This window comes from Panthera tigris, chromosome B3 (genome assembly GCF_018350195.1).
Source record: "Panthera tigris isolate Pti1 chromosome B3, P.tigris_Pti1_mat1.1, whole genome shotgun sequence".
In the NCBI taxonomy this organism is placed as follows: Eukaryota; Metazoa; Chordata; class Mammalia; order Carnivora; family Felidae; genus Panthera; species Panthera tigris.
Window position 1 is genome coordinate 144,754,978 of NC_056665.1, and position 14,138 is coordinate 144,769,115.

The following is a 14,138-nucleotide window of genomic DNA, read 5'->3' on the forward strand; positions in this document are numbered from 1 at the left end:
GTCCAGGTTCATTTTTCTGCATGTTGCTGTCCAGTTTTCCCAACACCATTTGCTGAAGAGACGGTCTTTTTTCTATTGGATATTCTTTTCCTGCTTTGTCAAAGATTAGTTGGCTATATGTTTGTGGGTCCATTTGTGGGTTCTGTATTCCGTTCCATTGATCTGTGTGTCTGTTTTTGTGCCAGTACCATACTGTCTTGATGATTACAGCTTTGTAGTATAGTTTGAAGTCCAAAATTGTGATGCCTCCAGCTTTGGTTTTCTTTTTCAGGATTGCTTTGGCTGTTTGGGGTCTTGTCTGGTTCCATACAAATTTTAGGATTGTTTGCTCTAGCTCTGTGAAGAATGCTGGTGTTATTTTGGTAGGAATTGCATTGAATACATAGATTGCTTTGGGTGTTATTGACATTTTAACAATATTGTTTTTTCCAATCTATGAGCATGGAATATTTTTCCACCTTTTTGTGTGTCGTCTTCAGTTTATTTCATAAGCTTTTTGTAGTTTTCAGTGTATAGATTTTTCACTTCTTTGGTTAGGTTTATTCTTAGGTATTTTATGGGTTTTGGTGCAGTTGTAAATGGGATCCCTTCCTTGATTTCTTGCTGCTGCCTCATTATTGGTGTATAGAAATGCAGCTGATTTCTGTGCGTTGATGTAAAAAATTTCTTTTTATGTTTATTCATTTTTGAAAGAGAGAGAGAGCACAAGTAGGGGTGGGCGGAGAGAGAGGGGGACACAGAATCCGAAGCACACTCCAGGCTCTGAGTTGCCGGCACAGAGACTGACGCGGGGCTTGAACTCAGGAACCACGAGATCATGACCTGAGCCGAAGTCGGACTCTCAACCGACTGAGCCACCCAGGTGCCCCTGTGCATTGATTTTATATCCTGTGACTTTGCTGAATTCGTGGATCAGTTCTAGCAGTTTTTTTGTGAAATCTTTGGGTTTTCCATATAGAGCATCATGTCGTCTGCAAAGAGGGAAAGTTTAATTTTCTCCTTGCTGATTTGGATGCCTTTTATTTCTTTGTATTGTCTGATGGCTAAGGCTAGGACTTTCAATGCTATGTTGAATGACAGTGGTGAGAGTGGACATCCCTGCCATGTTCCTGACCTTAGGGGGAAAGCTTTCAGTTTTTCCCCATTGAGGGTGATATTCGCGGTGGGTCTTTTGTATATGGCTTTTATGATTTGAGGTTTGATCCTTCTATCCCCATTTTCTTGAGGGTTTTTATCAAGAAAGGATGCTGTATTTTGTGAAATGCTTTCTCTTCATCTCTTGAGAGGATCATGTGGTTCTTGTCCTTTATTTTATTGATGTGATGTATCACGTTGGTTGTTTTGCGGGTATTGAACCAGCCCTGCATCCCAGGTATAAATCCCACTTGGTCATGGCTAATAATTCTTTTAAGGTATTGTTGAATCTGGTTGACTAATATCTTGTTGAGGATTTTTGCATCTGTGTTCATCAGGGAAATTGGTCTGTAGTTCTCCTTTTTAGTGGGGTCTCTGGTTTTGGAGTCAAGGTAATGCTGGCTTCATAGAAAGGGTTTGGAAGTTTTCCTTCCATTTCTATTTTTTTGGAACAGCTTCAAGAGAATAGGTGTTAACTCTTCTTTAAATGTTTGATAGAATTCCCCTGGAAAGCCATCTGTCCCTGGACTCTTGTTTTTTGGGAGATTTTTGATTACTAATTAGATTTCTTTACTGGTTATCGGTCTGTTCAAATTTTCTATTTCTTCCTGTTTCAGTTTTGGTAGTGTATATGTTTCTAGGAATTTGTCCATTTCTTCCAGATTGCCCATTTTGTTGGCGTATAATTGCTCATAATATTCTCTTGTTATTGTTTGTATTTCTGCTGTGCTGGTTGTGATCTCTGCTCTTTCATTCTTGATTTTATGTATTTGGGTCCTTTTTCTTTTTGATCGAACTGGCTAGGGGTTTATAAAATTTTGTCAATTCTTTCAAAGAACCAGCTCCTGGTTTCATTGATCTGTTTACTGGGTTTTTTTTTTTTGTTTTTTTTTGGGGTATGTTTCGATAGCAGTAATTTCTTTTCTGATCTTTATTATTTCGTGTCTTCTGCTGGTTTTGGGTTTTATTTGCTGTTCTTTTTCCAGCTCTTTAAGGTTTAAGGTTAGGTTGTGTATCTGAGACGTTTCTTCCTTCTTTAGGAAGGTCTGGATTGCTATATACTTCCCTCTTATGACTGCCTTTGCTGCATCCCAGAGGTTTTGGCCTGTGGTGTTAATCATTTTCATTGGCTTCCATGTATTTTTTAATTTCCTCTTTAACTTCTTGGTTAACCCATTCATTCTTTAGTAGGATGTTCTTTAATCTCCGAGCATTTGTTGTCTTTACAAATTTTTTCTTGTGGTTGATTTTGAGTTTTATAGCGTTGTGATCTGAAAATATGCACGGTATGATTTTGACCTTTTTGTACTTGTTGAGGGCTGATTTGTGTCCCAGTATGTGATCTGTTCTGGAAAATGTTCCATGTGCACTTGAGAAGAATGCGTATTCTGCTGCTTTAGGATGAAATGTTCTGAATATATCTGTTAAGTCCATCTCATCCAGTGTGTCATTCAAAGCCATTGTTTCTTTGTTGATTTTATGCTTAGATGATCTGTCCATTGCTGTAGGTGGGGTGTTGAAGTCCCTAATGGTTTTATTGTCAATGATTTTCTGTGTGTTTGCGATTCATGGATTTATATTTTTAGGGCTTTCCACGTTGGGGCATAAATGTTTACAATTGTTAGATCTTCTTGGTGGATAGACCCCTTAATTATGATATAATGCCTGTGTTCATCTCTTGTTACAGTCTTTATTTTACAACCTAGATTGTCATATAAGTATGGCTACTCTGTCATTTTTGGGGGCAACCATTAGCATGATAGATGGTTCTCCATCCCCTTAGTTTCAATCTGAATGTGACTTTAGGTCTAAAATGGGGCTCTTGTAAACAGCATATAGATGGATCGTGTTTTCTTATCCATTCTGTTACCATGTGTCTTTTGATTGGAGCATTTAGTCCACTGACATTTAGAGTGAGTACCGAAAGATACGAATTTATTGCCATTTTGTTGCCTGTAGAGTTGGAGTTTCTGGTGATGTTCTCTAGTCCTTTCTAGTCTTTGTTGCTTTTGGTCTTTTTTGTTTTCTTTTGTCTTTTCTCCCCTCAGAGAGTCCCCTGTAAAATTTCTTGCAGGGCTGGTTTAGTGGTCGCGAAGTCCTTTAAATTTTGTCTGGGAAACTTCTTGAATGACAGCCTTGCTGGATAAAGAATTCTTGGCTGCATGTTTTTCCAGTTCAGCACGTTGAATATATTCTGCCACTCCTTTCTGGCCTGCCGAGTTTCTGTGGATAGGTCTGCTGTGAACCTGCTGTGTCTTCCCTTGTAAGTGAAGGACTCTTTTTCCCTTGCTGCTTTCATGATTCTTTCTTTGCCTGAGTATTTTGTGAATTTGACTATGATATGCCTTGTTCATGGTCAGTCTAATGGGAGTTCTCTGTGCTTCCTGGATTTTGATGTCTGTGTCTTTCCCCAGATTAGGAAAGTTTTTGGCTATGATTTGCTGACATAAATCTTCTATCCTTTTTTCTCTCTATTCATCGTCTGAGACTACTATGATTCGGATGTTATTCCTTTTTAATGAGCTACTGAGTTCTCCAGTTCTTACATCATGCTCTTTTGCCTTAGTTTCCCTCTTTTTTCTGCTTCATCATTCTCCATAATTTAGTCTTCTGTATCGTTAATTCACTGCTCTGCTTCATCCATCCTTGACGCTGTGGCAGCCATTTGAGATTGCATCTCATTTCATTTTTAATTTCATCCTGACTAGATTTGACTTCTTTTATCTCCGCAGAAAGGGATTTTATGGTTTTTTCAACTCCACCTAGTATTATTATAGTGACTCTAAATTCTGGTTCAGACATCGTGTTTATATCTGTGTTGATTAAGCCCCTGGCTGTCATTTCTTCCTGTTCTTTCTTTTGGGGTGAATTCCTTCTTTTCGTCATTTTGGAGGAAGAAGAATAAAGTAAAAATTAGGGGCGCCTGGGTGGCTCATTCGGTTGGGTGTCCGCTTTGGTTCAGGTCATGATCTCGCGGTTCATGGGTTCGAGCCCCACGTCGGGCTCTGTGCTGACAGCTCAGAGTCTGGAGCCTGCTTCAGATTCTGTGTCTCCCTCTCTCTGTTCCTCCCCCGCTCGCACTCTCTCTCTCAAAAATAAATAAAGATTAAAAAAATTAAACAAAAAAGTAAAAAGTAAAAAATTAAAAATAGCACAAAAAATCAAATAAAAGAAGCTAGATCCTAGGTATGTTTTGGTCTGCTTGTTGAATGAAGCTTGCTAGAATAGAGAAAATAGGGAAAGAAAATAAAAAGAAAAAAAGTAAGCAAAAGTTTAAAAATTAAAAAAATGTATGTCATAAAATAGAATAAAATGAAATGAAGAAAGTAAAGTAGAATAAAAAAATACGAAAATTTAAAAATATAGTAAAAAAGTAAAAATTATAAAAACAGAAAATAAAAATACATTTTTTTTCTTTCTGTATACAAGAATAACAAAAGAAAAAGAGAAAATGAGTAGATAGACCAGCAAACAGAATGAAATCCGAATGAAATTACATCCAGTTTCTCCTAGAAGTCAAACTATGAAGCCCTTCATAGTCTGTACACAGAGCCGGCCAAGAGACTTGTGATGTTCCTCTAGGACTTGGTTGACGCAGCTGGACAGGGTTGGTGTAGTGGCTCCATTCTCCACTAGGTGGCGTTGCTTAGCTTATTGGGGTTGATTGGTGTGGCGTGCAGGTGCGTGTGTGTGTAGGCACGGGAGAGGTGAAAACGGAGTCACCCAGCTTCCCAGTCTGTAGCATCAGAACTCTGTGCTCTCACCGACTGATCATCAGGTACCCCTCCTTTGTCTCTGGCTTCTGTCTACTCCGGCTTCTACACTGTTGGTGACCAAGCTGTCAGCCTGCCAGGCAGCACCTCTCTCCCGAGTTTTATCTCAGATGTGGCTGTGTTTCCAAAACCCTGAGTTCTAAGGGCCCTGTTGCTTTGGCCTGCTCAGACCCTCTGGGGGAGTGTCTCGCCGAGCAATGGGTGGGAGCTGGCTTGCTTCCGGGAATGCTGATGGCCACCGTGCTGCTGCAGAGGCCTGGAGACTGTGGCTGGGTGTTAGCCCGCCCAGAGAAAGTTCGCGCAATCACGTAGCAGCAGCGATCCAGGGGTTATGGCAAACCGCAACATACATCTGGCGCCAGGCTTCACCATAAACGTCCTTGTTCCAACACCAGCAAACGTGGCTGTTCTCTGGGGCCCACTGGGACCTTTCCCGGTGGGGAGGCCACACAGCCTCAACCAAGTGTCCTCCCAGCAGGGGAACTGCCTCTCCCCACGTGGCCTGAGGACCCTTGGACCTTGCTGTGTGCTCCCAGGGGATTCATCCTTTCCACCAGAGCACCACTAGCGGCAGAATTTCCGACCCTACACTCCCCTGCTTATGGAGTGTAATGGTGTTGTGAAACCCTGTCCTTTTTCCTTTTTCCCTTTTTTGTTCAGTCTCTTGGGGCTGTTTCCATTCTTCTCTTTCTCTCCAGCTGCTTTTGAGGGGGGTGCTTTTCCTGTACTCTCCCCCCATCTCTGTCCTCTCTCCACAAAAACAGCTCTCTACCCTCAGAAGCTTCTCTCTCCCCCAGTTCACCAATCCATGCTGCGTACCTGCCGAGTTCTGTGGCTGAAGTTATGCAGATTGTTGTGTTAATCCTCAGATCAGTTTTCTAGGTGTGCAAGATGGTTTGGTGCTGATCTAGCTGCATTTCAGGGATGAGAGAAGCAGAGAACTTCCGTGCTCCTCTGCCGTCTGCTAAACTGATTTTTAAGTAAAGAAGTCATACGTCATGACGGCCTTAAGAAAGGTTTCAGGAGGGGGCACCTGGGTGGCTCAGTCTGTTAAGCATCCGACTCTTGCTCTCAGTTTCATGAGTTTGAGCCCCACGTCTGCCTCTGTGCTGGCAGCTGGAAGCCTACTTGGGATTCTCTCTTCCTCTCTCTTTCTCTGCCCCTCCCCCACTCACCGTCTCTGTCTCAAAATAAATAACACTAAAAAAAAAAGAAAAGAAGAAAGGTTTCAGGAACATGGAAGTGCATTGGTTACCATGGGGGTGATGGGCTTGGTCCTTCTACGTGTCGTAGGCTTTTTGCACATCCTCACAGAACACAGCTTTTAAGTTTTTCTATCTTTCCAATTCTTCTTAGTTGTTTTCTTCAGTTAATGTTCACATCTGTGTGGTTTTTTTACTTTTTTAGTTTATTAAGATAATTTTGTGGTAAATTAATTTATGAACAATTTACAGATATTTATTGTTGTGTGTTCCTTTGTATCTGCGTATTGAAGTTTGATGTTCTGTGTGAGATGGTTTTTATCGCAACTGGGTGATTTTTTTTTTGTTCAGAGCAACTGTTGAACCATTGGTCACTTAAGCTTGTTTTTAATTACAAAAGCAATGCATGTTCATGGTGGGGGTTCAGAGGCATGTGAGGGACTAAAGCAGAGGAGATGGTTCTGGTTACCTGCTCTTCCTATGCCCACAGGGCATTGTGGGTGCATGTTTGCAGTGTGTGTGTGTGTGTGTGTGTGTGTGTGTGCGTGCGTGCGCGTGTTTGCGTGCTTGCACACTTATAGATTGGGATCATGAAGCATATATGGTTTTATGTCTTGGTATTTCTTTTTTTATGTTTATTTGTTTATTTTGAGGGGTGGCGCAGGGAGAGAGAATCCCAAGCAGGCCCCATGCTGTCAGTGAGGAGCCCAATGCGGAGCTCGATCCCATGACCCTGGGATCATGACCTGAGCCGATTCAAGAGTTGGACGCTTAACTAACTGAGCCCCCAGGCAGCCCTGTCCTGATATTTCTGTTAGTGGTTATTGTTGAGCATCCTTTCCATATCTTACTAGTCTTTGATAAGGTGACTCTTAATGAATTCTGTGTTTGATCCCATAGATGTATGAGTGCTTTCCCAATAGTGTGCTTATTTTCCAGTGTTTTCACTGTTCTGAATGGCAGGAGCACTTTGAGACCTCATATCTCCATGTGTTTTTCTTAGGTGGCTGAGCTGTACGGAGAATTGAAGAATCGGGTCTCTCAGTTCAACATGTACGTTGATTCGCGGCGGCCTGTCATGGACCAAGAATATGTTTATAAGCAGCGCTTCATCCTGCAGGTATGCTGGGGTTTCCTGGATATCTGTCCTGATTCTTTCTTCTTGCCAGGTGTTGTGGTTGAGAGCTCACGCAACTCTGTCTTCCTGATATAAATCGTGTCTCAGCAGAGATTTTAGGTCCGTGATGTTCATCCTGCTTTGGGGGTTAGGAAACATTTTTACCTTGCATAGCGTAGGGTTTCCACATCATCATGCTGGTCATCCAGATCCATTGCTAATCTCCAGAGGCATGTTTCTATAGCACGCCAGCCATTGTTCCTGTTTCAGGAGGGGTCCTTGGTTTTTTGTTTTCAAGAAACTAAAAATGTTCTTCGTGTTATTCAACATATATAGCTATTCCTTTATACTGAAGATACTAACTTTGGAGGCCGTGATCAAGTTAGCTTGTTGGATGGGACCTTACGGGGATTGTGTGGAAGGAAGCACAGCCTAGAAAAGTGGCTACTGTTACCACTTTGGGGTCAGGAGGAGGAAGACGTCTGTGTGCATCAAGCGCGTCGAATTGGGTTGACGGAAGATGTCTGCAAACAGAATGATGCCAGAAAACGGTGTTTTTCTGGGTTTCAGATTGCTTTAAGGAGGGAGAGTCTTCTGTGAGTGTTTGTTTCGAATGATATTTTGATTGAAGAAGGGACTCTGCAGAGTGCTTTTTAGAAGTCGTATTGGGGCGCCTGGGCTGCTCGGTTGCTTAAGTGACTGACTTCGGCTCAGGTCATGATCTCACAGTTTGTGGGTTTGAGCCCTGCGTCGGGCTCTGTGCTGACAGCTGGGAGCCTGGAGCCTGCTTCGGATTCTGTGTCTCCCCCTCTCTCTACCCCTCCGCTGCTCATGCTCTGTCTCTCTCTGTCTCTCAATAATAAATAAATGTTAAAAAAAAATAGAAGTGCACACTGGATGTGTTTCTTGGAGGGTGGAGAGGTGCCCTTCCTATAGAGGGGAGTTTGCTGGGGAGCAGGTAGGAAAGTGTGAAGAGTCATTCGTGCCCTCACTCGTACTCGGCACTGTTTCCTAGCCCTCCTTCTGAGATGGGCTCCATGTCCTTTTGAAGAAAGACTGTGTCTGGACTGCTGCTCTTTTTCCGGTAAAATAACCAGAATTGGGACTTTCGGCTCAGTTGGTAGAAGGTCTAGTTTGTTTTAACGTAAGCTCATTTTTTACCTTACAGCTGTTGACATCGTTCTGGGAAGAGATTTGTGTGTTGGTGAGACAGACTGATAAATAGCGTTACTTCATGAAAGTATGATTCTCTTCCAGGTTGTGTTGGCGGGTGCTTTTTACCCAAATTACTTTACTTTCGGGCAGCCTGACGAGGAGATGGCGGTGAGGGAGCTGGCCGGCAAAGACCCGAAGACCACCATCGCGGTAGGCGCTCCGTTTCAGAGTGGCTGCTACAGAACGTTGTGTTTCTCCAGGTGTTGCCATTGTTACAAGTACCTGGTGGATTTTTGCCTCTCACGCGGATATCAACAGCTTGTTTGACCTTTTCACACACATCTACTTGCCCTCAGTCTTGCTTCCTTTTTTGCAGACCTGGCCTGGAAGGATAGCCTTGAGAAGTTACATATATATGGCTGACTGATAATGTGCCCTTTTGAAGGGTTTAAGACCCTTCTCCATAAGGTTAAGAATATTTAGTTAACAATTTCATTTTACACAAAGTGAGACGTTATTGGTTGTCAGATTAGGACTGTGATTTAAACTGATCCACAGACCTGAATGCCCAGTAGAATCACCTAGAGAGTGTTTGTTTATTTTTAAATATTTCAGGGCTCCATGCCACAAAATCTGAACTAGAAGGAAAGGTCTGGAAATTAACATTTAAGTAATACGTGTTTTCGGTGAATCTGATGCTCAGCCATCGGCATGGACCATTGGACGAACATTTGTGGACCGTTTGGTTAAACCTGAGCACGTGGAGATGTCGGGATGCACAGCTGGAATAAAGTCCTTGGGAAGTGGACTTTCACTGCACCACTCGGTTCTGTTACCAGTTTATACCTGACAGAGGGGGGTGTAAAGCCCTCGGTAAAGTGGCTGGCCTACAGTACGCGCTCGAGCATGCCAGCTTTTTCCTGTTGGTAACGTCGCCACGATCACTGAAGGGAGCAGGTGCACGGGGAGGGTCACAGGCGACTGAGTGTTGTGGAGCTCTGGGACGAGCCTGAACGTTGCTGGTGCTCAGGCTGGGGGCAGGCAGCTGAAAGGAATTTTAATGTAAAAAGTGGTCATTAGTCTCTTACCGCTGCTGGGGACTCTGCCCCTGTGGGTCTTCAGGCCGGACAAGGCTCTTTTGTTTGGCTTCCTTGACTCGCGATGTGGTCTTCTCCCCTGCCCTGTGCACGGCGAGAAGGATCCCGCGGGGTCCTTGTCAGGTTCCAGCTGTGCTTGCCACGAGTGGGGTTTGGGGCCAGACCTTTGCCCCCCATGCGCATTAGGAAGACCAGAGGGTGGCTCGTGTTGACTCAACCCCTACCTGAGAGGCCCTTTGTTACGCATTTTATGTTCTGCTTCCCTGAGCCTTGCGCTGACCCCTCGATGTGGGGACTTACCCTCATCCTTACTTCTTGTGGTGGGTGAGTCCTGGGGCGGTTCCATACCTTGCCACTGGACGCTTGACCTGGCAGCTCAGAACCGGGGCTTCTCGCCACCCCCCCCCCCGACCTCTCGAGGCCTCTGCTGGGGCCTGGGGCCGCTGGTGCAGCGGCCCCAGGTTTCCTGCCCAGCCAGAGCCTGGAATGCCGATCACCCAGACGGAGGGGAGAAAGCAAGCAGTCGGGGCCGGGAGAGGTTTGCAGCTCAGTGTGCTTGACTTGGGGCCACGGTGTGTGGTGCCCCTCGGGCCCGTGGGGCAGAGCTCCTGCTGGTTCCCTTCGTGTACGTAGGAGGGGTTGTGCCAAGAGATGTGTTTAGTCAGCTTGCTTAAAGTAAGATAAAAAAACAGCTTTTTTTTTTTCCTGTTGGACTTTTGTATTATTTTGGCAGAGAAAGAGCTAGCTTTTATTTAGCATGTATTTGTTATTGAAGCTCAGTTACGATGTAAAAGTCATTAGTCATTAGGTACACCTGTCCGTAGAGTCTACATCTTATGGTTAAAGACCGTAAACTATGTTTTTGTGAACTAAAATAATGTGTAGCGGCTTTAGCTTGTGAATATTATGAGCATCATAACTGTTTCCTTAGCTTCTACGTCTGCTCTGATGCTAAAGTACTAATACTAAATACTAATCCTGCTTTATGTGTTACAGTTGAAGCACATTCCTCCCTATGGATTTCTCTACTATAAACAACTACAGTCTCTCTTTAGACAGTGTGGTCAAGTCAAATCCATTGTATTTGATGGTACAAAGTAAGTATATTTTTGCAATCAGCTGTAGTTATGAAAGAGCCATAACGTTTTTAATGTTTGCAGGAACGAATCCTTAAAACTGAGTGTATGTAGAAATGGGTCTCTGTTCGGGCTGTTCCACATGGCCGTGGAACGTGGCTTTGGTCTGTCTTGTTATCAGTCGCGATTTCTCTTCTGTTTCAACCGCGTGGCCTCCTAGAGCAGCTAAGCTGTGAGCCTGTGGGTCTGCTACCGACAAGGCCCGGTGACGCCCTGCGGTGCCGGGACGGTGCTCGGGGAGTCGCCTGCCCCTAGGTGGTCACGGTGCATCACTAGTGATAGGTTGCTTTGTAGGCCATGGAGACACCCCGGGATAGGGCCTCCCTGCTTGTAGTTACTCAACACACGTGTGTTCTGATTATTTTTGGCAGACAAGTACTGCGGACGCTGAGTACGTTTCACCTTATCTGAATTGCAGGTATAAGGGCCAGAGTGGCACGGCTCAGAGTGTCCCTTTGAGTTTTTATTTCTAGGAGGGAATGTTTGTGTGAAGAAAAGACTATGGTTTTAAATTGATTTTTAGTGTTAACATTGGAGACTTTTTCTGGTGGTCTATAAATTGTTTTTATTAAGCTGATGTCAGTTTGGGTTAGTTTTTCAGACATTGTAAGTTCTGTTCCTATGATTAATACATCGATTTTCGTAACCTGACAGGGTCTCAACGCTGTCCACAGCGGTTACAGATTGAACTAGCTTAGCTTATAGTATCTCAAGTCTTCTTAAATAGTCAAACACAAATTACACTGAAATTGTTTGTTGGGGGGGGGGGGCACGAGTGAGCAAGGGGCAGAGGGAGAGAAACAGGGCTCACCTAAAATGAGGCTCGAGCTCACCCGACATGGGGCTCGAACCCACGAACCATGAGATGTGACCTGAGCCCATGTCAGGTGTTTAACGACTGAGCCACCCAGGGGGCCCTCAGATTACACTGAGATTCTTCATCACGTTTACAAATCACTTATTTAAAACTGGAGCCACATGGCGAAGCTCTCTGTCCTGACTCCCCAGGCGTCATTGGACCTTGTTGGTAGCGGACCACCAGGCTCACAGCTTAGCCCCTTTAGGAGGTCACTCGGTTGAAAAAGAAGAGAAATCGCGTTTGCCTTGGCTATGGCTCCAGTTGTGCGTGGGTGATCTTTGCCGGGTTTGAGTGGCCGGCAGCCAACAAGTCTGATCTTGTCACTGGGTTGGAGTCTGTGTTTGTTTCATATTCTTCCTGTCTGAGCCTTTTTTTTTTTAATAGGTATTTTAATCCTATTTTACACGATTCCTTGTGTCTGGCTTTTCAGCCACAATAGCAATGTCATGTCAGTTATTGGAGTTGTAACTGTGCTCTCCTGGTTGTACCAGGAGCGGTCCTTGTGCATCGAGTGTGTAAGGACAAAGGATGACCCAAATCACTATTTGAGGGAGTAAAGGCTGTGTTCCTTATGGGTCACGCAGGGGTTTCTTGGGCGAGGAAGTGGTGTCAGGCGTGAAGGGCCTTTGGGCACAGGTGGTAAGTTCACAGGCACAGCGTCTCTTCCCACGTGGAGCTTCCAGCCTGGCGGTGGGGTGTCCGCTTAGTCGTGGGGTTCCACAGACATTTGTCCGTCTCGGACTGTCATCAGGGAGGCCCAGGTGGTCGGAAGACATTCTGAGGCTCGGAGCAGTCACGTTCACTTGGGACGTTCCGAGGAGGTGTTTGAGGTGGGTGGCGGAGGTGGGTGCTGGGGCAGGAAGAGGCGCTGCTCCCGTAGGGGCCCGGCGCGAGCCCAGCTGGGTCTCTGGAGAGAGTGGGGTGCGCGCGAGGCCGGGGCGGAGGCCGTGTGGCCGGCAGCTGGTGTTGTGTCAGGTCTGTGTGCGTGGTGGAGGTCGGGTGCTCTATGCCGGATGGTCCTTTGTGGCCACCTGGCCAGGATGAGGACGGATAGACGGGTGTGTGGAGACCCCCGGGTGTTGGAGCTGCGCCGTTTTGTAGGACGCGATCAGAGGACGGGGAAGAGGGGGAGCCTTGGCAGTCGTGTAAAGCAAGGTAACCCTTGACACCAAGGAGGCCACAGGTGAGACACAAGATCTCTTGGGCTTGGTTGTTGGTCGCGTGTACAGGACAAAGGGGATGGGGGTCCACAAGGGCAGGTCTTCCAGACTTCCAGACAGCATTGAGTGGGAGGGGGCCGTGAGGAGCGGCCCCCCCGGCAGGAGGGGCGCGGGCGGGGGTCCCGTGGGCGGGAGTTCAGAATCTGCTGTAAGATGGGCATTCTGGAAGTGTGGCCTCGGTGTGAAAGAAGCTTTCTGAGGAGAAACTCAGGAGCCGGCTAGAGAAGGCGACGGAACAGGAGGGGAGCGAGTTGGGCACAGGCCAGTGCGCGTGCTCAGCAGGGAGTCCACCGGGAGGCGGGGGAGGAGGGCGGTGGGGGGGGTGCAGGAGGGCGGAGGACGGCAGGTGCTCCCCGGGCAGCGGGCTCAGGCTGCAGACAGGCTGGGTGCAGGGCCGAGCTAGGGGCTCTTTCGTCCCTGCCGGCCCCTCCTCACCAGCCGCGTCCTTCGCGGGGCTCAGACGTCCACGTTTCCGTGACGGTACTTGGAGGGGTCGTAGGTCTGTTTGCATGACAATGATGTTTTGACCCAGGGCATTCGTGTACAAGCAAGTGTGAACTTGAAGCTTTATTTATCCCGGGAAATGCACAGCAGACGCCCTCAGCGCACGCTCGGTTCTCCTCCGGCAGGGATGTGGGAGGCCTGGTGGCGAGGGGTGTCCGCCAGCCCGCCTGGGGGGTCAGCCCGGTGCTGTTTGTGGAGGGGAGCATGGAGAGACTGACCTCTTCTTGATTTTCTGTCCTCTGTGTTTAGTTTACAGTAAAATAGAAAAACCGTGGGGGCTCACGGAGCCGTCATTCTGTGTTCGTCGTGAGAGTCAAGATTCCTTGGCTGAAAGTCTCATTCGCACTTGGCGTGCGTCCTGCGTTACGTGGGGGAATTCATAAGGGTGGCGCTCGGTTTTACTGAGATGACAGGTCCTTGTGATTTCCTTTTCTCTTAAGTGGGTAGTTTCATTTAAGGAAAATTTCTTAATTGTGGAATGAAGAGTTTCTGGTATTCTGAGGAGAGGTGTAGTTAAAAATGTCCATCTCATTTTGAGAGAAATTAATATGCATTCAGTTCTCCTTTTCAGGTTCCTGATGAACTGATTTTTTCTTTACGTTTGTGGAGCAGAGCCTTCGTGGAGTTCTCACGTAATCCGACAGAGAGGTTTAAAACTCTTCCCGCGGTGTACATGGCGATGAAGATGTCTCAGCTGAAAGTTGCCCTGGAGCTGAATGTACACTCTGCAGAGGAGATTGAGGGGAAGGTCCAAGGAGGGGCGGTTTCGAAGCTCAGGAACACAAGGTATTTTCAGAAGGTGGGCGGGCACCCCTGTCTGCCTGCTGTCACAGTCTCAGATACGGTCGTTGTTGCTTTTAAGGCTTATTTATTCTGAGAGAGACAGAGCGTGTGGGTGGAGGAGGGGGGTGGAGAGAGAATCCCAAGCAGGCTCTGCGCTG

The 14,138-nt window shown here is 46.2% G+C and overlaps 1 protein-coding gene across 5 annotated transcripts in view; it reads left to right on the forward strand.

Moving 5' to 3' along the window:
- Positions 1-14,138, forward strand: part of TDRD9 (tudor domain containing 9) — a 112,510-nt gene that overhangs the window by 68,072 nt on the left and 30,300 nt on the right. For all 5 annotated transcript variants that reach the window (XM_042990702.1, XM_042990698.1, XM_042990699.1 and 2 more), the window contains 4 exons: positions 7,113-7,229; positions 8,484-8,591; positions 10,475-10,575; positions 13,810-13,983. In XM_042990702.1, the coding sequence (XP_042846636.1) occupies positions 7,113-7,229; positions 8,484-8,591; positions 10,475-10,575; positions 13,810-13,983 (500 nt within the window). The remainder of the gene's footprint in view (positions 1-7,112; positions 7,230-8,483; positions 8,592-10,474; positions 10,576-13,809; positions 13,984-14,138) is intronic.